Below are 24,894 nucleotides of genomic sequence, written 5' to 3'. Positions count from 1 at the left end.
GCGTAATCACTGGGGGTTTAGGCTCCTTTCACCGCTGATCCGTTGCTGCCCTCTTCCACTCAGCCTCAGTCCCATGGGGCTAAGGGGCCAGGGGCGCAGAGAGGGCCTAATCCTGCCCCTCTTTTGTACGCCGGCCGCCGCTCAGCACAAGCCGAATGCCGAAATCCCAAACAATGATCCAGAAAGAGCCCGCCCCCAGGTCTATCCCAAAAGGCCCGGCATTCTAAACTCCCTGCGCAAGCCAAACCCACCACTGAAAGGCTCTTTAGTCTCACTGTGCAGTCTTGTGCTGATAGTATTGTTCAGATGCCAATACCAAGTCAAAATAGACAAGAGTTAACACCTGCTCAGCAGGCTTTACATCAATATCCTGTTTACTCAACAGTGGTAGTAGATGCATCTAAAGAAGGATAAGAAATAACATGCAATGAATCCAATGCATGAAATCAAAGCTATTAAAGTGGGCTGAAAGAGGAGAGGGGAGCAACTAGTGGACTGACGTGTGGCAGTGCTGCCCTCTAATGCTGCCCTCAGAGTGCTGCTGCTGCCCTCAGAGTACTGCTCCCATCATGACATAACATACTTCCCCTCCCCTCAACAAATGTATTCATTTACTCACTCACAAATGCACACACGCACACACAGACGCAAACACACCCAAACTCTCCCAGCCATACTCCAGTTCTTTGTCAGTAAGTAACATTGAGAGGGATCCTGAGGTGTATTTACTAGGACACCTGCCTGTGTTGTTGAAGTCTGCATTTAACATGTGCTCAATAAGGCCTCTCTCTGCCTCAAAACACATACGTCTTCTTGATGAACTGTGCTGGTGAAGGGCTAGATTTATTCATAAACATTCTTCATTATGCGGAGCAAATGTTAATTTACAGCCACTGTAAAATTGCATATCAGGCACAGAGTTTGGGAGCTCATGCTAAATTGTATGTATTTGCATAAATTCCCATAAAATCCTTTGCTATCGCTGTAAAAAGAGGCAGGGTTATATCAGCAGTATAACACTGATCAGAGGTTTGGTTGTCTCCTTCCAAGTCATGGCTGTTTTTAGTGTGCAATCTGTTTGTGACAGACCACAAGTGGAGGTCACCGAGAGCAGGTTTGTGTTTCAGACCCTGTTGTGACACACTCTGTTCAGCCCCCCCCCCCCCCCCCCCCCCCATAATGACACAACATACTCCCCCTCCCCATAACAAATGTATTAATTTACACACACACAAACACACAAACAAAGCCCCAGTCAAACAGAAGCCTGTTCAGACAGAAGTTGAGTGTGGTTCAACTGCAGGTCGCTGACTTCCAGGCAGGCACATTGTCATGCTCTCAGCTCACTGTTTTTATGCAGAAATATGTTGACACAAGGCTAGCAGTCTGGGCTGCTGGTGTACTGTGTGGTGGTAGTGATTGTGGTGGAGGGAGGTGGGTGGGTGGGTGCAGCCAGCCAGGCAGGCAGGCAGGCAGGGGGCTGCTAGATTGAGTCACTCCCCTACGGCTCAGAGGGACAGCTCGGCTGGGGCTGAGACTGGGGCTGTGGAGGTGGATGAAGCCTGGGCCTGGGTACAGGCTGTCTGCGTGTCTGTGGCCAGGGGTAAACCCAGAGTGGGCTCCATGCAGCACCACGGGGCGTGCTGGCATAAAGCGTTTAAAAGGCCCTCCCAGTGGGTCTGTTCTCCTATGCCATCTGTGTGATTTACATGGCCAGAGGGGAGGCTTGCAGAGTGTTCCTATGTGTGTGTGTTCACTCAGTTCACTCACTCAGAAATACCAACTGAGAGTATGGTGAACCAGAGGTACTCTAGGGGGGAGGCAATATGGTGTGTGTGTACTCTGTGTGTGTGTGTGTGTGTGTGTGTGTGTGTGTGTGTGTGTGTGTGTGTGTGTGTGTGTGTGTGTGTGTGTGTGTGTGTGTGTGTGTGTGTGTACGTGTGTGTGTACGTGTGTGTGTACGTGTGTGTGTTTGTGTACGTGTGTGTGTTTGTGTACGTGTGTGTATGTGTGTGTGTGTACGTGTGTGTACGTGTGTGTATGTGTACGTGTGTGTGTACTCTGTGTGTGTGTACTCTGTGTGTGTGTACTCTGTGTGTGTGTACTCTGTGTGTGTGTGTGTGTGTGTGTACTCTGTGTACTCTTTGCTTTGCTATGTGTGTGTACTGTGTAGGAGTGTGGCGCTACCATGTGCAACAGATACAACTTGTCCACTGGAAGTCGTCAATCATTCAGGCCCCTGGTACTTTATGAAATTGAGTTACCTTCTCCTAACCTCAAGGCCAAAGTTAGCAGTGAATGAGAAATAATTTTGAGAAATACGAAGGCTGGCGAAAATCCCAAATGCTTAAAAAAAAAAGCCTATTTCACAGTGGAATGATGGGGCTAATAATACAATTAAGTATGTAACGCAATATCTATCCAATAACTCCAACTCTTCATTTTAAAATGCAGGAGCCATCTTTCTCTGACGCTGTCATCATTATTCATAAATCTATTTCTATAGATTCTCATATCACAGAACCAGCAGAAACCATTAAACCACAATGGGTCGTCCATTATTGATGATGCGTTCAGAATCCACTCAGTTTATGATGTTGTATCAGCAACAGGTCAAGTTTTCAGGGGCTTGGTCAAAAGGCATGACTGACAATGAAAATGTTATTTAATATTGTTTCAAATGAATTATTTCAGCTGACTATTTTATATTTTATCATAAGACTAGCTACACTCAATTAGAATGGAAATGGATAAATCACATCAAAAATACACTGGGAATGGATCATTACTTTTTCCTAACATATTTGCGTCATGTTGAATAATATTGTCAAAGATGAACCAGCATTTACCTGGCAGTGGCTAGCACTCTCTTCCAAACCCCTTGATCTGAGGGCTCCAGCACTTTTCAATCAACTTATATAAGTATTATTGGATATCCTATATAAATACACTACTGTTTTTTAAACTGTAATAATCACACATACAGTACTGACAGGCAGACAGACGGGTACAGACAGACAGACGGGTACAGACAGGTACAGACAGACAGACAGGTACAGACAGGTACAGACAGGTACAGACAGACAGACAGGTACAGACAGACAGACAGGTACAGACAGGTACAGACAGGTACAGACAGACAGACAGACAGACAGACAGACAGACAGACAGACAGACAGACAGACAGACAGACAGACAGACAGACACGTCTTACCATCTGAATGAGCAGGGATGTGAGTTGTGTCAGAGGTTTGTTGATGAGCAGGAGTTCCTCTGCAGCCTGGGTCTCTCCCTGGGACTCAGCTCCCTGTAGCAGCACGCACACAGAGAGAGAGAGAGATCAGTTGACTGTCTTCAGATCAGAACTGTTGATTGACAACACTAGGTTATTGTTTTCATCTCAGCAGTAAAGAAAATGAGAAATCAATACTGTAGGAAAGAGGTAAAACAGAGAGATGAGTGAAGGGTGGTGAGACAGACAGACAAACAGACGGACAGGCGAACAGGCGAACATGCAGCACGCACTGTGTTGAGCTAGGTTTCATCACATCTGCCAAATAATGTCTGAGGTCTGAGATGAACCTAGTGCAAGTCTTGTCCTGGGTAGAACAGTATGACTAGTCCTGTTGGACAGCTGTAAACGTGTTGTTTAGGCTAGTACAGTAGAATAGTATTACTAGTCCTGTTGGACAGCTGTAACAGTGTTGTTTAGGCTAGTACAGTAGAACAGTATGACTAGTCCTGTTGGACAGCTGTAGCAGTGTTGTTTAGGCTAGTACAGTAGAATAGTATTACTAGTCCTGTTGGACAGCTGTAACAGTGTTGTTTAGGCTAGTACAGTAGAATAGTATTACTAGTCCTGTTGGACAGCTGTAGCAGTGTTGTTTAGGCTAGTACAGTAGAATAGTATTACTAGTCCTGTTGGACAGCTGTAACAGTGTTGTTTAGGCTAGTACAGTAGAACAGTATGACTAGTCCTGTTGGACAGCTGTAGCAGTGTTGTTTAGGCTAGTACAGTAGAATAGTATTACTAGTCCTGTTGGACAGCTGTAGCAGTGTTGTTTAGGTTAGTACAGTAGAATAGTATTACTAGTCCTGTTGGACAGCTGTAAACGTGTTGTTTAGGTTAGTACAGTAGAATAGTATTACTAGTCCTGTTGGACAGCTGTAGCAGTGTTGTTTAGGCTAGTACAGTAGAACAGTATTACTAGTCCTGTTGGACAGCTGTAGCAGTGTTGTTTAGGCTAGTACAGTAGAACAGTATGACTAGTCCTGTTGGACAGCTGTAAACGTGTTGTTTAGGCTAGTACAGTAGAATAGTATTACTAGTCCTGTTGGACAGCTGTAGCAGTGTTGTTTAGGCTAGTACAGTAGAATAGTATTACTAGTCCTGTTGGACAGCTGTGGCAGTGTTGTTTAGGCTAGTACAGTAGAATAGTATTACTAGTCCTGTTGGACAGCTGTGGCAGTGTTGTTTAGGCTAGTACAGTAGAATAGTATTACTAGTCCTGTTGGACAGCTGTAGCAGTGTTGTTTAGGCTAGTACAGTAGAATAGTATTACTAGTCCTGTTGGACAGCTGTAACAGTGTTGTTTAGGCTAGTACAGTAGAATAGTATTACTAGTCCTGTTGGACAGCTGTAGCACCACTAGACTCACACTAACATATTCAAATCTTCAAATCTCCTTTAAAACAAATGACAGGCCTTAACAGCAGTCATTAAAAGCACCTCCTGGGAGGTAGATTTGATTTCTATGACAAACTGGCTGTTCCCTTTGGTGGATGGAAATAGATGTAGAACAAATAAAAATAATACCAAACAAGTCCTTTTCAAACTTCTGTTTCCCCCCCAGACTCATTCTGCTGGTTGGTTGGGTTAGACTGAAAGACACACTCTCCATCTGGTTCTCTTCTGGTTTCTCAACCCCCCCCCCCCCCCCCCCCCCCCCCCCGCTCCTCTCCCTCCTTTTCTCTCTCTCTCTCCCTTCTCTCCTTTCCCCTCTGTCCTCTCCCTCCTCTCCTCTCCTCTCTCTCTTTCCTTCTGAGGGACTGCTGGCTTATTTTAAGCAGGTTTTTCGGTCAGCACAAAACTTTGGGAAGGAAGATTGGCTGTCTGCAGTTAATGTGATTATTATTCCATGCTATTTTTTCAGCTCTTCTTCTTTTGCTTAATTGTGAAGCATGTAGAACTTTCTCGATTAACTTCCTCATCCATTTAAAATATTAATTCTGAGTGAATCTGAGAGAGAGAGAGAGAGAGAGAGACAACTTGAAGACGACACTGGCCACATATTCTTCCTTCCTTATCATTATTACCTAAATGAATTTGGTTTGTGCAGAAGCCCTTTTAATGAGCTTTGCATTTTTTCATTCCAGTGAGAGAATTGATTTCCATTATGTTATTCCCCTCTCCTCTCGTCTCCTCTGCTCTCCCAATGTCCGGGCTGCATAAATATGTATACCAGGAAGTGGAGGAAGGCTCTGTAGAGGACAACTAAAGCTAATGAGGGCCAGTGGGAGACAATGAAGTGTCCCTCGGGTGGGGGACCTTGTGGATCCTTAGTGTCTAAAAGATGAACTTCAATGAGATATATTTGCTTCTTACTGCTCATCCTACTGGAAGTTGAGAAGAGGCAAATATATAAAATACAGTGCATTCAGAAAGCATTCAGAGCCCTTGCTTTTTCAACATTTTGTTATGTTACAGCATTAAATAGTTGTTTTCCCCTCCTCAATCTACACACAATGCCCCATAATGATGAAGCAAAAGCAGGTTTTTATAAAATGTGTAAAAAAAAAAACCCGGAAATATCACATTTACATAAGTATTCAGACCTTTTACTCAGTACTTGTTGAAGCACCTCAAGTCTTCTTGGGTATGACGCTACAAGCTTGGCACAACTGTATTTGGGGAGTTTATCCCATTCTTCTCTGCAGATCCTCTCAAGCTCTGTTAGGTTAGGAAGGAGAGCGTCGCTGCACAGTTATTTTTTTGGTCTCTCCAGAGATGTTCAATCAGGTTCAAGTCCGGGCTCTGGCTGGGCCACTCAAGGACATTCAGAGACACTGTGAAGCATGGTGATGAGGTGTGATGGTGTGGGGGTGCTTTGCTAGGACCAAAAGGCTCCTCAACAGCTTCTACCTCCAAGCCATAAGACTGCTGAACAACTCCTAAAATCGCCACTGGACAATTTACATTGATCCCCCCTCCCTTTTGTACACTCACTGTTTGCTTGTTACCTGGGCATAGTCATTTCGCCCCCACCTACATGTACAGATTACCTCAACTAGCCTGTAGCCCCGCACACTGACTCGGTACCGGTGCCCCCTGTATATAGCCTCGTTATTGTTATTCTTATTGTGTTACTTTTTATTTTAGTCTACTTCGTAAAAATCTTCTTCTTGAACTGCACTGTTGGTTAAGGGCTTGTAAGTAAGCATTTCACGGTAAAGTCTACACTTGTTGTATTCGGCACATGTGACAAATACAATTGGATTTGAAGTGCTGCATCAGATGACCTGGCCTCCACAATCACCCGACCTCAACCAAATTGAGATGGTTTGGGATGAGTTGGACCGCAGAGTGAAGGAAAACAGCCAACAAGTGCTCAGCATATGTGGGAACTCCTTCAAGACTGTTGGAAAAGCATTCCAGGTGAAGCTGGTTGAGAGAATGCCAAGAGTGTGCAAAGCTGTCATCAAGGCAAAGGGTGGCTACTTTGAAGAACCTAAAATATATTTAGATTTGTTTAAGACTTTTTTCGTTACTACATGATTCCATATGTGTTATTTCATAGTTTTGATGTCTTCACAATTATTCTACAATGTAGAAAATAGTAAAAATAAAGAAAAACCCTTGAATGAGTAGGTGTGTTCAAACTTTTGACTGGTACTGTAAATTGTGGCAGACTAGGGGGTTGGGTCAAAAGAGAACACCGGCGTGTTTCGATCGACAAGCTCCCTGAGCTCTTGCTTCTGGGCTGGGTCGAGGTCCTCATTACTCGGGTCCACCACTGGTACCGTTGGCATCCTGGGTCTCGAGCATAACACGGCAAGGCTGTCCTCTCGTGCCACTTCTTCAACAGGGTCACGTGGTAAATCTGTTGGGGTTTCCGTCTCCCCGGCTGCAGTACGCGGTAATTGACAGGTCCCAGCTTCTCGCTCACCTCGTATGGCCCGTGCCATGTTGCCAGGAACTTACTTTCGGCCGTGGGGATTAAGACCAATACCCTGTCTCCCACCTGGAATTCTCGGGGCTGGGCTCTCCGATTGTAGACCTGGGCTTGGGCGCATTGGACCTTCTCCATATGTTCCCTCACGACTGGCCATATGGCTGTCATCCGCTCCCTCATCGTCTCCACATGCTCTACCACGCTGCGTAAGGGGGTCGGTTGGGCTTCCCACACCTCCTTGGCGAGGTCCAGTAGGCCTCTTGGCCTCCTCCCGTAGAGGAGTTCAAAAGGGGAAAACCCAGTGGAGGACTGGGGTACTTCTCGAATTGAGAACATTAGGTGGTGTAGTAGCTGGTCCCAGTTCTTCCCGTCCTGCTCGATGACCTTCCGCAGCATTTGTTTGAGCATTTTATTGAACCGCTCAACGAGCCCATCCGTCTGCGGGTGGAAGACGGAGGTCCGGATCTGCTTGATCTGCAGGAGAGTACACAAATCTTTCATTAGGCGGGATTAAAACTCAGTACCTTGGTCTGTCAGGATCTCGTTCGGGATGCCCACCCGGCTAAAGAGGTGGAACAGCTCCCGGGCGATTCCCTTGGATACCGCCCGTAGGGGAATGGCCTCAGGATACCGGGTGGCATAGTCCACTATTACCAGGATGTACCGGTGTCCTCGTGCTGTTTTTACCAGGGGTCCCACTATGTCCATGGCGATGCGTTCAAAGGGCAACCCGATGATCGGTAGGGGGACCAGTGGGTTTCGGAAGTATGCCTTTGGCGCAGTCATTTGACACTCCGGGCAGCTGCGACAGTAATATTCCACGGCCTTCCTCATCCCGGGCCAGTGGAACCGGGCGGCGATCCGTTCCCGGGTCTTCTCCATTCCCAGGTGCACCCCCAACAGGTGGGCCAGCTGAAGAACAGTTCCCACGTACCGTCGGGGCAGCAACAATACCTCTTGAAGTTCCCCCTGATACAAAAGGTTATTCTTGATTTGGAAATGGGGGTATCGCCAGTCACTCACCCCCGGAAGTAGCTGTCCATCCACCGCTATCACTTGAGCTGCGGCGGCTTTCAAGTTAGGATCCTCCCACTGGGCTGTCCCGAATTGTCCCCTCAGTTGGCCCCAAGGGGGTGTCTCGACTGGCCCCTCGAAATCAAGGAGGGGGAGTCTGGGCTCTTCCTCCCGTGGTTCCCTAGGCGGGTCGGGTTCCGACACCCACTCCGACTCCGGACGCGTAGATACAGGTTGATCAACCGTTTGCTTCCGGGCCGCACAGGCGATAGGTCGTCCTCGCTCTCGTCTTCGGTCGGCTCGTACCTTCTTCCTCAGCTTGTGCCCCCACAGGGCCGCGGACAGCGGACAATCTTGTCCCAGTAGGAGAGGTACCGGCAACTCTGTTATTGCACCCACCATCATCTGGCAGTTCCCTTGTGTCGTCACGATGTTGGCTCATACGGTTGGATACCGCTTTGTGTCCCCGTGAACACAGGAAATGGACATCTCCCTACCACGTTTAGTATCCTGGTTCAGCAGGCTCGTGGTTACGAGAGTAACCATATTTCCGGAGTCTAATAGAGCTTCCGTGTCGTGTCCGTCAACCTTCACCGGGACCATGGGTGCAGTTGATTCGTGGTGTGCCCAACAGGAGGTGACGCAGTTCACTGCGTGACCCACCTCGCCTCCGGGGCTTGCTGATGGCATCGACTCCTCTCGAGCCGGGCAATTCCAGGCAGTGTGCCCCCAGGCGCCACACTCAAAACACCTTCTTTGGTCTCCATCTACCTGGGGTCGTCGGTGGCGGGTTGGCCCTACCCCAGCCGTCTCTCCACGGGTTTGTGGTCTCTTGGCCCTGCCGACTGTCGGTTCGGGGTACACAGCAGTGGGTCTGTCCTTCCGACTCCTCGAACATGTCGCTGACTCGGCCCGGCTTCCACTCAGCAGGGCCTGAGTGTTCTGATGCATCTCCACTGCTTCCAGGAGGCCCTCCAAGGTCTGGGGCGCACATAGACTCGCTGCCCTCTTCATGTCGTGGGGTAGTGCCCGTAGGAAGCAATCCAGGACCACTTTGTCTAGGATGGAGAGGGTGGATACATCGGTTAGGAGCCACCCCCTGGTGACTCGCAGTAGGTCGCTCATCTGGGCTCGGGGGGATGCGTCGGCTACGAACCTCCAGTCGTGGAATAGTTGATCCCGATGGGCCAGGCTGTACCCGTAGCGGCTGAGTATCTCCCGTTTGAGTCTGTCGTAGTTAGCCGCCTGTTTATCGTTCGGGTCCCAATACGCCTTCTGGGCATTCCCAGAGAGGAACGGGGCCAGTAGACTGGCCCACTTCTGCCTTGGCCATCCTTCCCATAGTGCTGTCTGTTCAAATATACAGAGGTATACATACCCTACATTAGTCATCTCATATGTATATACTGTACTCTATACCATCTACTGCACCTTGCCTATGCCGTTCTGTACCATCACTCATTCATATATTTTTATGTACATTTTCTTCATCCCTTTACACTTGTGTGTGTATAAGGTAGTTGTTGTGAAATTGTTAGTTTAGATTACTCGTTGGTTATTACTGCATTGTCGGAACTAGAAGCACAAGCATTTCACTACACTCGCATTAACATCTGCTAACCATGTGTATGTGACAAATAACATTTGATTTGAGGTAGGTTTTGATGTCGTCATCTTCTGTTAGCTTGATTAAAAACTTGTTTGGATGTGATTCAGTAGACGATCCTCCTTGTAGCTTCCTAATTTCCTCAATGAGGTGGACGTTTTGTAGCCACTGTTCCTCCAGCGTTCGTTCCTGAACCGCCTGTTGGGCTTGTTGGGCCCGGATGAACTGAGCTATCAACTCGTCCATGCTGATGCTGTGTAAACGTCAACCCTGATCTGACCACGTTATCAGAATGCCTGCATTCTCCACCACTTGTGGCAGACCAGGGGGTTGGGTCAAAATGTTTACACAGATCAGACACGGACAGAGTAGGATTAGCTCAGTTTCAAAGGTGTTTATTAAAATAAAAGTCCAAAAGAAAAGAATAGGTCTCCCCCAAGAGACCCTCTCCAGGATACCGTCTTCTGGGCTCCGGGTCTTGCTGTATCCTGTGGGGATCAAAACTGAACTTCCTCCTGTTACCTCTGGTACCGTCCACAACTATACGGGAGTCCTTTCCTCCCCCAGTCTCTCCCTTGTGTGCTGCCCTTCTGGCAACTTTATGCGACTTGTACAGTTGGTGAGCAATCAGCCCTTGATTACTCACCAATCCCCAATCAGCCCCAATTAGTCCTGGCCGGAGAGCCCGTCAAGACCTGGCACGTCCAGCAGATGGAGCCATCGCCTCGTGATGTATTCTCCGTCTGTCACCAGGCCTTGACGAGTCTCCCCCTGGTGGCTGACCTGCTGTACGCCACAAATATAGCTACTTCCTCACTGTGAGTCACCTAGATGTGATAGGTGGACATTGAGTGCCCTACACACACTCAAGCCCTCCGCCAACGCACGCACACACGCACATACACGTAGAATCAGGAATTCCCCAGGACAGCTGTCTAGGCCCCTTACTTTTTCATTCTTTACTAATGACATGCCACTTGCAACATTATACACGTCAGCTACTACAGCGACTGAAATGATTGCAACACTTAACAAAGAGCTGCAGTTAGTTTCAGAATGGGTGGCAAGTAATAAGTTAATCCTAAATATTTCAAAAACTAAAAGCATTGTTTTTGGGACAAATCATTCACTAAACCTCAACTAAATCTTGTAATTAATAATGTGGAAATTGAGCAAGTTGAGGTGACTAATCTGCTTGGAGTAACCCTGGATTGTAAACTGTCATGGTCAAAACATATTGATACAACAGTAGCTAAGATGGGGAGAAGTCTGTCCATAATAAAGTGCTGCTCTGCCTTCTTAACAGCACTATCAACAAGGCAGGTCCTACAGGCCCTAGATTTGTCGCACCTAGACTACTGTTCAGTCGTGTAGGTCAGGTGTCACAAAGAGGGACTTAGGAAAATTACAATTGGCTCAGAACAGGGCAGCACGGCTGGCCCTTAAAAGTACATAGGGAGCTAACATTAATGATATGCATGTCAATCACTCATGGCTCAAAGTGGAGGAGAGATCGACTTCATCACTACTTGTTTTTGTAAGAAGTGTTGACTAATGGGGATCCCTAACACACACACCCACACACACACACACACACACACACACACTTCACCGGCCTGTTCAAAAATAGATTATGGATACAGGTAGGGTTGCACGATATGGGCCAAAAATCAAATTGCGATTTTCTTACCAAATATTGCGATTTGACATGCGATATACACCAAAACCCTTGAGTGAACTGTTGGAATCATAGAAATAGAATGATTTATATTAAGACGCAAAGTGAAAAGCAGCATCGTTCTTGTTAGAAACAATCTGTTGACTGCAATGACCTAACAGAGCAGCATGCAAACATAGAACGACTCTAACAGGAAGGAGGAGGAGCTGTGCAAACATAGAACGATTCTAACAGGAAGGAGGAGGAGCTGTGCAAACATAGAACGATTCTAACAGGAAGGAGGAGGAGCTGTGCAAACATAGAACGACTAACAGGAAGGAGAAGGAGCTGTGCAAACATAGAACGACTCTAACAGGAAGGAGGAGGAGCTGTGCAAACATAGAACGACTCTAACAGGAAGGAGGAGGAGCTGTGCAAACATAGAACGACTCTAACAGGAAGGAGGAGGAGCTGTGCGGCTTGAGTGACAGGGGCGGGGCTTGGTATGTGTGGGAAGCAGCCCCAAGAGAAAGGGAGAGAGACGACAAACAGAATAAACGATGAAAACAGACGTTACACGCGGCTGAGTGGTGCTTCAAGGTATTGCATGCAATATGGATCTCTTGCGAAATGGATATTACACATGATTCCGATGTGAAGTGGAGTAATTGTGCAGCCCTGGATACTGTACGTTTAGCATACCTGGAGTGCAATGCGCACCACTCTGGATGTGCTGGTCAGTACATTGTGCAGAGTGTCCAGTAGAGACAACAGGAGATCATGGCTACTCTTCCTCCCAGGCCTCTCCTCTCTCTCCACGTACAGGATGGCTGCCTTGCTGAAGACCCTGCAGACCACCTCCACCAGATCTGAGTAAAACACAACACACACACAGCATGAAGGATGACCAGACCTGAGTAAAACACAACACACACACACAGCATGAAGGATGACCAGACCTGAGTAAAACACAACAAACACAGCATGAAGGATGACCAGACCTGAATAAAACACAACACACACAGCATGAAGGATGACCAGACCTGAGTAAAACACAACACACACACAGCATGAAGGATGACCAGACCTGAGTAAAACACAACACACACACAGCATGAAGGATGACCAGACCTGAGTAAAACACAACACACACAGCATGAAGGATGACCAGACCTGAGTAAAACACAACACACACAGCATGAAGGATGACCAGACCTGAGTAAAACACAACACACACAGCATGAAGGATGACCAGACCTGAGTAAAACACAACACACACAGCATGAAGGATGACCAGACCTGAGTAAAACACAACACACACACAGCATGAAGGATGAACAGACCTGAGTAAAACACAACACACACAGCATGAAGGATGACCAGACCTGAATAAAACACAACACACACAGCATGAAGGATGACCAGACCTGAGTAAAACACAACACACACACAGCATGAAGGATGACCAGACCTGAGTAAAACACAACACACACACAGCATGAAGGATGAACAGACCTGAGTAAAACACAACACACACAGCATGAAGGATGACCAGACCTGAGTAAAACACAACACACACACAGCATGAAGGATGAACAGACCTGAGTAAAACACAACACACACACAGCATGAAGGATGACCAGACCTGAATAAAACACACAACACACACAGCATGAAGGATGACCAGACCTGAATAAAACACAACACACAGCATGAAGGATGAAGGATGACCAGACCTGAATAAAACACAACACACAGCATGAAGGATGACCAGACCTGAGTAAAACACAACACACACAGCATGAAGGATGACCAGACCTGAGTAAAACACAACACACACAGCATGAAGGATGACCAGACCTGAATAAAACACAACACACAGCATGAAGGATGACCAGACCTGAGTAAAACACAACACACAGCATGAAGGATGAAGGATGACCAGACCTGAGTAAAACACAACACACACACAGCATGAAGGATGACCAGACCTGAGTAAAACACAACACACACAGCATGAAGGATGACCAGACCTGAGTAAAACACAACACACAGCATGAAGGATGAAGGATGACCAGACCTGAGTAAAACACAACACACACAGCATGAAGGATGACCAGACCTGAGTAAAACACAACACACACAGCATGAAGGATGACCAGACCTGAGTAAAACACAACACACAGCATGAAGGATGAAGGATGACCAGACCTGAGTAAAACACAACACACACAGCATGAAGGATGACCCGACCTGAATAAAACACAACACACAGCATGAAGGATGAAGGATGACCAGACCTGAGTAAAACACAACACACACACAGCATGAAGGATGACCAGACCTGAGTAAAACACAACACACACAGCATGAAGGATGACCAGACCTGAGTAAAACACAACACACAGCATGAAGGATGAAGGATGACCAGACCTGAGTAAAACACAACACACACAGCATGAAGGATGACCAGACCTGAGTAAAACACAACACACACAGCATGAAGGATGACCAGACCTGAGTAAAACACAACACACAGCATGAAGGATGAAGGATGACCAGACCTGAGTAAAACACAACACACACAGCATGAAGGATGACCCGACCTGAATAAAACACAACACACAGCATGAAGGATGAAGGATGACCAGACCTGAGTAAAACACAACACACACAGCATGAAGGATGACCAGACCTGAATAAAACACAACACACAGCATGAAGGATGACCAGACCTGAATAAAACACAACACACACAGCATGAAGGATGACCAGACCTGAATAAAACACAACACACACAGCATGAAGGATGACCAGACCTGAGTAAAACACAACACACACAGCATGAAGGATGACCAGACCTGAATAAAACACAACACACACACAGCATGAAGGATGACCAGACCTGAGTAAAACACAACACACACAGCATGAAGGATGACCAGACCTGAGTAAAACACAACACACACACAGCATGAAGGATGAACAGACCTGAGTAAAACACAACACACAGCATGAAGGATGACCAGACCTGAGTAAAACACAACACACACAGCATGAAGGATGACCAGACCTGAGTAAAACACAACACACAGCATGAAGGATGACCAGACCTGAATAAAACACAACACACAGCATGAAGGATGACCAGACCTGAGTAAAACACAACACACACAGCATGAAGGATGACCAGACCTGAGTAAAACACAACACACAGCATGAAGGATGACCAGACCTGAATAAAACACAACACACACAGCATGAAGGATGACCAGACCTGAATAAAACACAACACACAGCATGAAGGATGACCAGACCTGAGTAAAACACAACACACACAGCATGAAGGATGACCAGACCTGAGTAAAACACAACACACACAGCATGAAGGATGACCAGCCCTGAATAAAACACAACACACAGCATGAAGGATGACCAGACCTGAGTAAAACACAACACACACAGCATGAAGGATGAAGGATGACCAGACCTGAATAAAACACAACACACAGCATGAAGGATGACCAGACCTGAATAAAACACAACACACACAGCATGAAGGATGACCAGACCTGAATAAAACACAACACACACAGCATGAAGGATGACCAGACCTGAGTAAAACACAACACACACAGCATGAAGGATGACCAGACCTGAGTAAAACACAACACACACAGCATGAAGGATGACCAGACCTGAGTAAAACACAACACACACAGCATGAAGGATGACCAGACCTGAGTAAAACACAACACACAGCATGAAGGATGACCAGACCTGAATAAAACACAACACACAGCATGAAGGATGACCAGACCTGAGTAAAACACAACACACACAGCATGAAGGATGACCAGACCTGAGTAAAACACAACACACAGCATGAAGGATGACCAGACCTGAATAAAACACAACACACACAGCATGAAGGATGACCAGACCTGAATAAAACACAACACACAGCATGAAGGATGACCAGACCTGAGTAAAACACAACACACACAGCATGAAGGATGAAGGATGACCAGACCTGAATAAAACACAACACACACAGCATGAAGGATGACCAGACCTGAATAAAACACAACACACACAGCATGAAGGATGACCAGCCCTGAATAAAACACAACACACACAGCATGAAGGATGACCAGACCTGAATAAAACACAACACACAGCATGAAGGATGACCAGACCTGAATAAAACACAACACACACAGCATGAAGGATGACCAGACCTGAGTAAAACACAACACACACAGCATGAAGGATGACCAGACCTGAGTAAAACACAACACACAGCATGAAGGATGACCAGACCTGAGTAAAACACAACACACACAGCATGAAGGATGACCAGACCTGAATAAAACACAACACACACAGCATGAAGGATGACCAGACCTGAGTAAAACACAACACACACAGCATGAAGGATGACCAGACCTGAGTAAAACACAACACACACAGCATGAAGGATGAACAGACCTGAGTAAAACACAACACACACAGCATGAAGGATGACCAGACCTGAGTAAAACACAACACACACAGCATGAAGGATGACCAGACCTGAATAAAACACAACACACACAGCATGAAGGATGACCAGACCTGAATAAAACACAACACACACAGCATGAAGGATGACCAGACCTGAGTAAAACACAACACACACAGCATGAAGGATGACCAGACCTGAGTAAAACACAACACACACAGCATGAAGGATGACCAGACCTGAATAAAACACAACACACACAGCATGAAGGATGACCAGACCTGAATAAAACACAACACACACACAGCATGAAGGATGACCAGACCTGAGTAAAACACAACACACACAAGATGAAGAGGATCAAACAAGGGATGTGTCCCAAATAGCATCATATTCCCTATATAGTGCACTACTTTTGACCAGAGCCCTATGGGAATAGGGTGCCATTTGGAACACAAGCAAGAGGCTTTAGCTGGTCCCAGAGGACATAAATACCAAGAACCAATGGCTCCACCACACAGAGTTTTAAAGTACAAGCTGGTGTTTTACAAGGCCTCAATACAACTCACTCTACTTAAAGTGAAGTTGCACTTCTCTTCCATTGATGAAGTACATGAACCAGTTTCAGGCCTTGAGAGAAGGCCCTTTATGATACATCACAGAGAGTAGCTCTCTCCTACTGATGGGCTACTTCCTCCAGTATGATCTATACAGGATATTAGATCATATATAAACCTCAAGATGCTGCCATTGGTAGCAAAATTATGCTAGAAAATAGACTAATAATGACAGAAAACGTAAATGCGAACTGGGTGCTTTTTGCACATGGAGGATGCCCCTCCAGACATTCTGTATGATACAGTTATATCACTGAGTTACAAATCATACTTCTCCTCCATCCCAATTACTACAGAAAGATATCATCTCTTTCCGCTGACACAAAACCTTTGCCTTCTCCTGTCTAGTGCTTTATTTGCCATGCCTTGTTGAAATATTAAGAGTGTATGAACAATCTGCTTTGTCTTTAAAGACAGAATAACCTTTTCAGACAGTTTCTCAAGAGCGCTCTTCTCTGTCTGACCGGTCACCCCGGATCCCGGCAGCTAGTCGAACCCTGTGCTGCCATCTGAGAGCAACGCTCTCTCCACAATAAACACCTGTCTTCAGTGGAACCATCCGGCTTTCAATAGATAGGTACACCTACCAAGGGAGAATGACAGTGATAATATGATACATCATTATGTGTCATCTGGAATACAAAGAGCAGCAGATTTCACCTTGACAAAAATCACCGAACAACAATAAACCATGCAGTCAAAAAAAACTCCCAGTTATACATAAATAAAATGTGAAGGACGGTACAAAAATCCTCAGAAAAGAACTAGGCTTAAATATATTCCGAATAGATTTGCCTCAGAAAAATTAACTCAATGTTGGGCAGATATTGTCTGATTGCTCAACAAACTGGCTACGGCAGGATGGCTGCATTAGTGCTGCTTCAGAGGAAATGATGAAAGGAGTAGAGAGAGAGGGAGAGAGTGAAAGAGAGAGAGAGAAGGGGGAGAGTGAAATAGAGAGAGGGGGAGAGTGAGCGAGAGGAGACAGAGAAAGGCATACAGACGGACAGAGGGCCAGTGAGAGTGGCGTCCATATTCAATGTACTGTGGTGAACCATTCTGATGAATAATATCCTGATGATGAATAATAATACAAAACAGTCTTCAACAGCGCTCCTCTCCCTATAGGAAGGCTCTTCTTTAATAAGAATGTTTTTTGCTTTTGTATTTTTGCTTTTTACCCCAATTATATGATATCAAATTGGTAGTTACAGTCTTGTCCCATTGCTGCAACTCCCGGACTCGGGAGAGGCGAAGGTCGAGAGCCATGCGTCCTCCGAAACACGACCCGCCAAGCCGCACTGCTTCTTGACACAATGCCTGCTTAACCCGGAAGCCACCGCACCAATGTGTCGGAGCAAACACCGTACACCTGGCGACCGTGTCAGCGTATTGTTACAGATACAGGTATCCTGGGGGGTATTTGTATTTCTCCTCTGTCCTAGTAACAGGTGGCAGTCATCAGTCATCAGTCGCATCAATCTGAAGACACACCTCCTCCTGTTTCCCTTACCCAATCACATCCCTTTTCCCTTGGTTTAAAAACCCAGTCAGTAGTTTTCCCAGTGTCTCTCTCTCTCTCTCTCCCTCTCGATTTGCTGAAGACCACATATTCTTTCATACCCCACAGTTTAGTTTGTTTGTGCGGATACATCTCACATTGTCTGTTATCATGTGAGTATGTACTGCTGTTGTGTATTATTGTTGGTTGGTTGGTGGGAAAAGGGGATAACCAGCCAAGTCGCCCTTGGGCGAATAAATACCCTAGTTAGAACTGGGCGGACCACCCACTGTATTTTATTGGTTAGTTAGCTAGCTGTTCTTTACCCAGTAAGTCTAGCTTAGGGGTTTTGGGATATTTATGATTTCTTTCCTTGGGTCCAGCTCAGCCCCATTTTCCCACACCCCATTACCCCATTTCCCACACCCCACCCCACCCCACACCCCACACCCCACCCATTAGTGTGTTTGACAATAAACCTAAAGTGTTTGATGGTAGGTTTAGGTTGTCTGTGGATTTCTTTTAGTTGTCACTGTTCCTTTTCACTGTTGTGATTTGCATGAGATATGTTACGGGTCTCGTTTCCCAATTCTCCTGTGGCGGGCCGGGTGCACTCCACCCGGCCCGCCACAGGAGTCGCTAGACAGCGATGGGACAAGGACATCCCGGCCGGCCAAACCCTCCCCTAACCCGGACGACGCTGGGCCAATTGTGAGCCGCCTCATCGGTCTCCCGGTCGCAGCCGGCTGAGACACAGCCTGGGATCAAATCTGGGTCTGCGATGCAGTGCCTTAGACCGCTGAGCCACTCGGGAGGCCTTTAAGAGTGTCTTTTACCTGGAAATGGGAGGGGTTATAACCATGCTAATGAGAGTACCTGACAACAACCCTTCTGCCTGCCTGCCTGTCTATCGGTTTGTCTGTCTGTCTATCTGCCTGCCTGCTGAGAAACACACAAAGGCCGTACTAGAGAATGAATGGCTCGCTGGAAAAGGCCTGTGTGGGTAGAGTACAAGTGTGTGTGTGTGGCTATATTCAAGCCTCTCCATGAACGACAAGGTTCTTCTGGAAGTGTTGTGTTTTGACTGTGTGGTGACCTGAGGCAGCAAGACTGTTTATCTGTGTTTACCACTCCAGGCTTTTTGGAAGGAGACATTTGTCAGTGTTTCTGTTTTTCTCTCTCTCTCTCTCTCTCTCTCTTTCTCTCACTCTGCATTTCTGAAGATAACTCAGAAATATCTCCACAATGCCTTGCATTATGCCGCGGACAATATAATTACTGTGGTGAATGGCCTAAACACCAGGCAGAAAAGCAGACAGGCGGGACATTGTCCTTTACAGTTCAGCTATCCAGATCTCAACAGAAAGCTTCAGTTGCCATAGTGAAACGTAATAGGATGAATGGCTCGCGACAATTAAATGACTGTAGGTCTGAATAAACCCCTCAGAGAAACAGATACTTGACTGTAGGTCTGAATAAACCCCTCAGAGAAACAGATACTTGACTGTAGGTCTGAATAAACCCCTCAGGGAAACAGATACTTGACTGTAGGTCTGAATAAACCCCTCAGAGAAACAGATACTTGACTGTAGGTCTGAATAAACCCCTCAGAGAAACAGATACTTGACTGTAGGTCTGAATAAACCCCTCAGAGAAACAGATACTTGACTGTAGGTCTGAATAAACCCCTCAGAGAAACAGATACTTGACTGTAGGTCTGAATAAACCCCTCAGAGAAACAGATACTTGACTGTAGGTCTGAATAAACCCCTCAGAGAAACAGATACTTGACTGTAGGTCTGAATAAACCCCTCAGAGAAACAGATACTTGACTGTAGGTCTGAATAAACCCCTCAGAGAAACAGATACTTGACTGTAGGTCTGAATAAACCCCTCAGAGAAACAGATACTTGACTGTAGGTCTGAATAAACCCCTCAGGGAAACAGATACTTGACTGTAGGTCTGAATAAACCCCTCAGAGAAACAGATACTTGACTGTAGGTCTGAATAAACCCCTCAGAGAAACAGATACTTGACTGTAGGTCTGAATAAACCCCTCAGAGAAACAGATACTTGACTGTAGGTCTGAATAAACCCCTCAGAGAAACAGATACTTGACTGTAGGTCTGAATAAACCCCTCAGAGAAACAGATACTTGACTGTAGGTCTGAATAAACCCCTCAGAGAAACAGATACTTGACTGTAGGTCTGAATAAACCCCTCAGAGAAACAGATACTTGACTGTAGGTCTGAATAAACCCCTCAGAGAAACAGATACTTGACTGTAGGTCTGAATAAACCCCTCAGAGAAACAGATACTTGACTGTAGGTCTGAATAAACCCCTCAGAGAAACAGATACTTGACTGTAGGTCTGAATAAACCTCTCAGAGAAACAGATACTTGACTGTAGGTCTGAATAAACCCCTCAGAGAAACAGATACTTGACTGTAGGTCTGAATAAACCCCTCAGAGAAACAGATACTTGACTGTAGGTCTGAATAAACCCCTCAGAGAAACAGATACTTGACTGTAGGTCTGAATAAACCCCTCAGAGAAACAGATACTTGACTGTAGGTCTGAATAAACCCCTCAGAGAAACAGATACTTGACTGTAGGTCTGAATAAACCCCTCAGAGAAACAGATACTTGACTGTAGGTCTGAATAAACCCATCAGAGAAACAGATACTTGACTGTAGGTCTGAATAAACCCCTCAGAGAAACAGATACTTGACTGTAGGTCTGAATAAACCCCTCAGAGAAACAGATACTTGACTGTAGGTCTGAATAAACCCCTCAGAGAAACAGATACTTGACTGTAGGTCTGAATAAACCCCTCAGAGAAACAGATACTTGACTGTAGGTCTGAATAAACCCCTCAGAGAAACAGATACTTGACTGTAGGTCTGAATAAACCCCTCAGAGAAACAGATACTTGACTGTAGGTCTGAATAAACCCCTCAGAGAAACAGATACTTGACTGTAGGTCTGAATAAACCCCTCAGAGAAACAGATACTTGACTGTAGGTCTGAATAAACCCCTCAGAGAAACAGATACTTGACTGTAGGTCTGAATAAACCCCTCAGAGAAACAGATACTTTGTGCACTGTATACAATATACACAGAGTGTATAAAACATTAGGAACACCTTCCTAATATTGAGTTGCACCCTCTTTTGCCCTCAGAATAGCCTCAATTCGTCGGGGCATGGACTCTACAAGGTGTTGAAAGCGTTTCACAGGGATGCTGGCCCATGTTGACTCCAATGCTTCCCACAGTTGTCAAGTTGGCTGGATGTCCTTTGGGTGGTGGACCATTCTTGATACACATGGGAAACTGTTGAGCATGAAAAACCCTGCAGCTTTGTAGTTCTTTACAAACTCAAACCGGTGCGCCTGGCAACTACTACCATACTCCATTCAAAGGCACTTAAATATTTTGTCTTGCCCATTCACCCTCTGAATGGCGCACATACACAATCCATGTCTCAATTGACTCAAGACTTAAAAATCCTTCTTTAACCCATGTCCTTCCCTTCATCTACACTGACTCAAATGGATTTAACAAGTGGCATCAATAAGGGATCATAGCTTTCACCTGGTCAGTCTGTCATGGAAAGACACTCAGTGTATTAAAACACAACAAGCAGACTGGCTGTTGTGCTGCTACTCTACTTCCTCGTGCTTGGCTCCGCACGGCACTACACAGCACTCCCAGGGGTCCCTTATCTCCACACTGGCCAATTAGAAAACTCATCTCATCCACTCACCGGCTGTCTCTCTCTCACACACACAACCGGCCCTGCCGCGTTCGTCCACTCTCCCTCAGTCTCTCGGTCTCTCTCTCTCTCTTAAAAGAAGCCAATTACACCAGTTTTCCCCTGCCTGCGTTTTCGTGAGCCTGATCTGGAGTGGGCCACTAGCACAGCCAGAGACGGAGACAGAGAGAGGAGAGCTGCTAGAGATAGCTCTAATTACCAGGGTTATATTTAGTGCTGGGTCAACACATTCCTCAAAAAAAGACCTGATTGGTGCATAATGATGCTGACTTCATAAAGTCACTCGCAAGTGACCCCCCTGTAATGAGAAGGGTAAAGGAGGAAAGAGAGGAAGTCGCCCCCTATTTTGAAGGACGAACGTCGAGCCCCGGAGTGGAAGTGGTATTCCTATTGGTTGACAGGGGGAGGTGGGGGGCGGGGAGTGGGGCTTTTGTTGACAGACTGAGGGGTTTCCTCTTTCCTGTTCTGCTAGGTAGCAATTACAGCCAGGGACCTGAAAGCTTTCTGACACTCACACCTATAATTCACAGGGCCCCAGCCCCGCGCTCCAGCATGATGCAACATGCAGACAAAATACAGTTACTGACACAAACAGAGGTACGAACCGTTTGACACACCTGCAAAACTCCACCACACCACAGAGTTGACTCTCCCGTAGCTAACAGCTAACCCATTTCCATAGCATTCTGAATACATTCTCCACTGAGCAGGTGGTACATGTTGTGCTGCTCCACAGTAATATAATGAGTAACCATTCAACATTGTCACTATGCAGCAGAAGCATTCAGTCAGTATAAGTGGAGCCAAAACAAAGGTTCATTCTGTACTGATAATCCTCCCACTCACCTAATAAATTAAAAGCTCACACACTGCCATCTTCCTCTTCCTCTATTTTACTGTACCCATGTATAGCAACGTGTGTTTATTGAATAATCTACATATCCATGATTAAGTAGAAGATGAAGTATCCATGATTAAGTAGCATCATCTGTTAGCAGCATCTCTCTGCCAGTCTACACTCAGCTCCATCATATCCTCACATGGTCTCTCCTATCATTGCTATGCAGATGACACTCAACTACTCTTCTCCTTCCCCCCCGTCTGACACCCAGGTGGCGGCACGCATCTCTACATGCCTGGCAGACATCTTAGCTTGGATGTCAGCCCAACACCTCAAGCTTAACCTTGACAAGACTGTGCTGCTCTTCCTCCCGGGGAAGGCCTGCCCGCTCCAATACCTCTCCATCACGGTTGACATCTCCACGGTGTCACCCTCCCAGAGTGCAAAGAACCTTGGAGTGACCCTGGAAAACACCCTGTTGTTTTCTGCTAACATTAAAGCAGTGACTTGCGAGGGGGCGCTGGTGAGCAGCAACATGTGAAGACGCGTTTTCTCGGTGCTCCTGTCCAGGGCTGTAAGAGGTGCGTAACTGGCTGCAGGGAAGTCAGGCGCTGGAGAGCAGACATAGGTAACAACCGGAGCAGTTTATTTAGGCAAAACAAACTGCACCCAGAAACAACAAAATACGGGTTAAAATAACCTGTCGCAAACCAGTTAGAAATGCACAAACACTTTACAACAAACAATTCCACACACAGACATGGGGGGAACAGAGGGTTATGTACACGTCACGTAATGAGGGAATGTAAACCAGGTGTGTGGGAAAACAAGACAAAACAATGGAAAATGGAAAATGAAAGGTGGATCGGCGATGGCTAGAAGACCGGTGACGTCGACTGCCGAACGCCGCCCGAACAAGGAGAGGAACCGACTTCGGCGGAAGTCGTGACAAGGGCGAACAATTTACTATTAATATTTCAGGAACACCTCCCCTACCGTGTTAATTTAGTAACATTTTATTAGGAGTCAAACCTGATTTTTTTTCTTTACATTTTTGTCCTTTTCATCGTGAAATGTCGAAACAACAACGGCCACGAGTCACAAAAGAGCAGGCCTCTACTAAAGCATCGGGCTCAGCGGACACTGACACGGACTCTGACCCCCCCGACCAAGCCAAGGTAATGGAGGATATCACTAAGTCTGAACAGACTGTGCTGGCTCAGGTGGAGTCACTATCCACTGACCTATCTGCACAAATAGCCACCCTCGCCACCGAGGTCAACACAAAGATCGACTCCGTTAAAGAAGACTTGGCAAAACAGGACACCCGTCTGAATAGCCTGGAGGGCGACGCAAATACTTACTCTGACAAAGTGGTGACACTGGAAGAGCAAGTCATCCGGCTATCATCAGATGTCGTCAAACTTACTTCCAAGGTCGAGGACCTCGAGAACAGACAGCGCCGGGGGAACGGTCACATTTTCGGCATGAGAGAGGGACTCGAGACCGTAGGCGGATTGCGGCCTACCCTGTTCATAGCTAAACTGCTTCAGGAAATCCTAGGCCTCGATTACGCCCCTACCCATGACCGTGAACACAGAAGCTTACAGTCCGCACCGAAGAATGGGGAGCCGCCCAGACCCATCATAGCCAAATTCCACTACTTTCAAGAGAAAGAGGATGTCCTCCGGCTCCTATCACCCATGACAGCCAGAAGATCCGCAAACTACACGGCGGCAGTCATGAAGAACAGGTCGGCCTTCAACAAGATGAGGGGGCTCCTACATTGCTGTCGGGACACCAAGTTTGGCATTCTCTACCCAGAGGTGCTGAAGATCACTACTCCCTCCGGCGAGCAGAAGACATTCGTGAACCCAACCTACATCAACAGGAGGACAGGTGGCATACGACTAACTAGCCATTTTAGTCTTGTACTCTGCCCCTGACCTTACACAAGGACCAACTAGTGAACTCATCTCTTGATTAGAATCGTGCCTCCACCCTGTTGCCAAAAAGGACAATTATTCTTCCAGTAACTTAATGTTATGAACAATGATGGTATGTATATGGTGACATGTTCTGACAAGGACAATGTAGTTTGAATAGTATTTTATTTACAGTACATGGCACAATTGGCTTTTACCAACTAGCTGCGGCTGGAGGCCTCGGTGCTCGGTGCTAGGTGGCGCGATACTAATTAGCC

General features: G+C 46.4%; 1 protein-coding gene across 1 annotated transcript in view; it reads right to left on the bottom strand.

Annotated features, from left to right (window-relative positions):
• Positions 1–24,894, bottom strand: part of LOC120040347 (serine/threonine-protein kinase ULK4-like) — a gene marked incomplete at its 3' end in the record, with an annotated part of 134,760 nt that overhangs the window by 17,227 nt on the left and 92,639 nt on the right. The window contains exons 33-34 of the mRNA XM_038985535.1: positions 12,152–12,318; positions 3,215–3,307 (exon numbers count right to left, since the gene is read on the bottom strand). Coding sequence (XP_038841463.1) covers positions 3,215–3,307; positions 12,152–12,318 — 260 coding nt within the window. The remainder of the gene's footprint in view (positions 1–3,214; positions 3,308–12,151; positions 12,319–24,894) is intronic.

The sequence above is a fragment of the Salvelinus namaycush genome, unplaced genomic scaffold (assembly GCF_016432855.1).
Source record: "Salvelinus namaycush isolate Seneca unplaced genomic scaffold, SaNama_1.0 Scaffold343, whole genome shotgun sequence".
NCBI classification, from domain to species: Eukaryota; Metazoa; Chordata; class Actinopteri; order Salmoniformes; family Salmonidae; genus Salvelinus; species Salvelinus namaycush.
The sequence above is the reverse complement of the archived record's forward strand: the minus strand, read 5'-3'. Positions and strand labels throughout refer to the sequence as shown.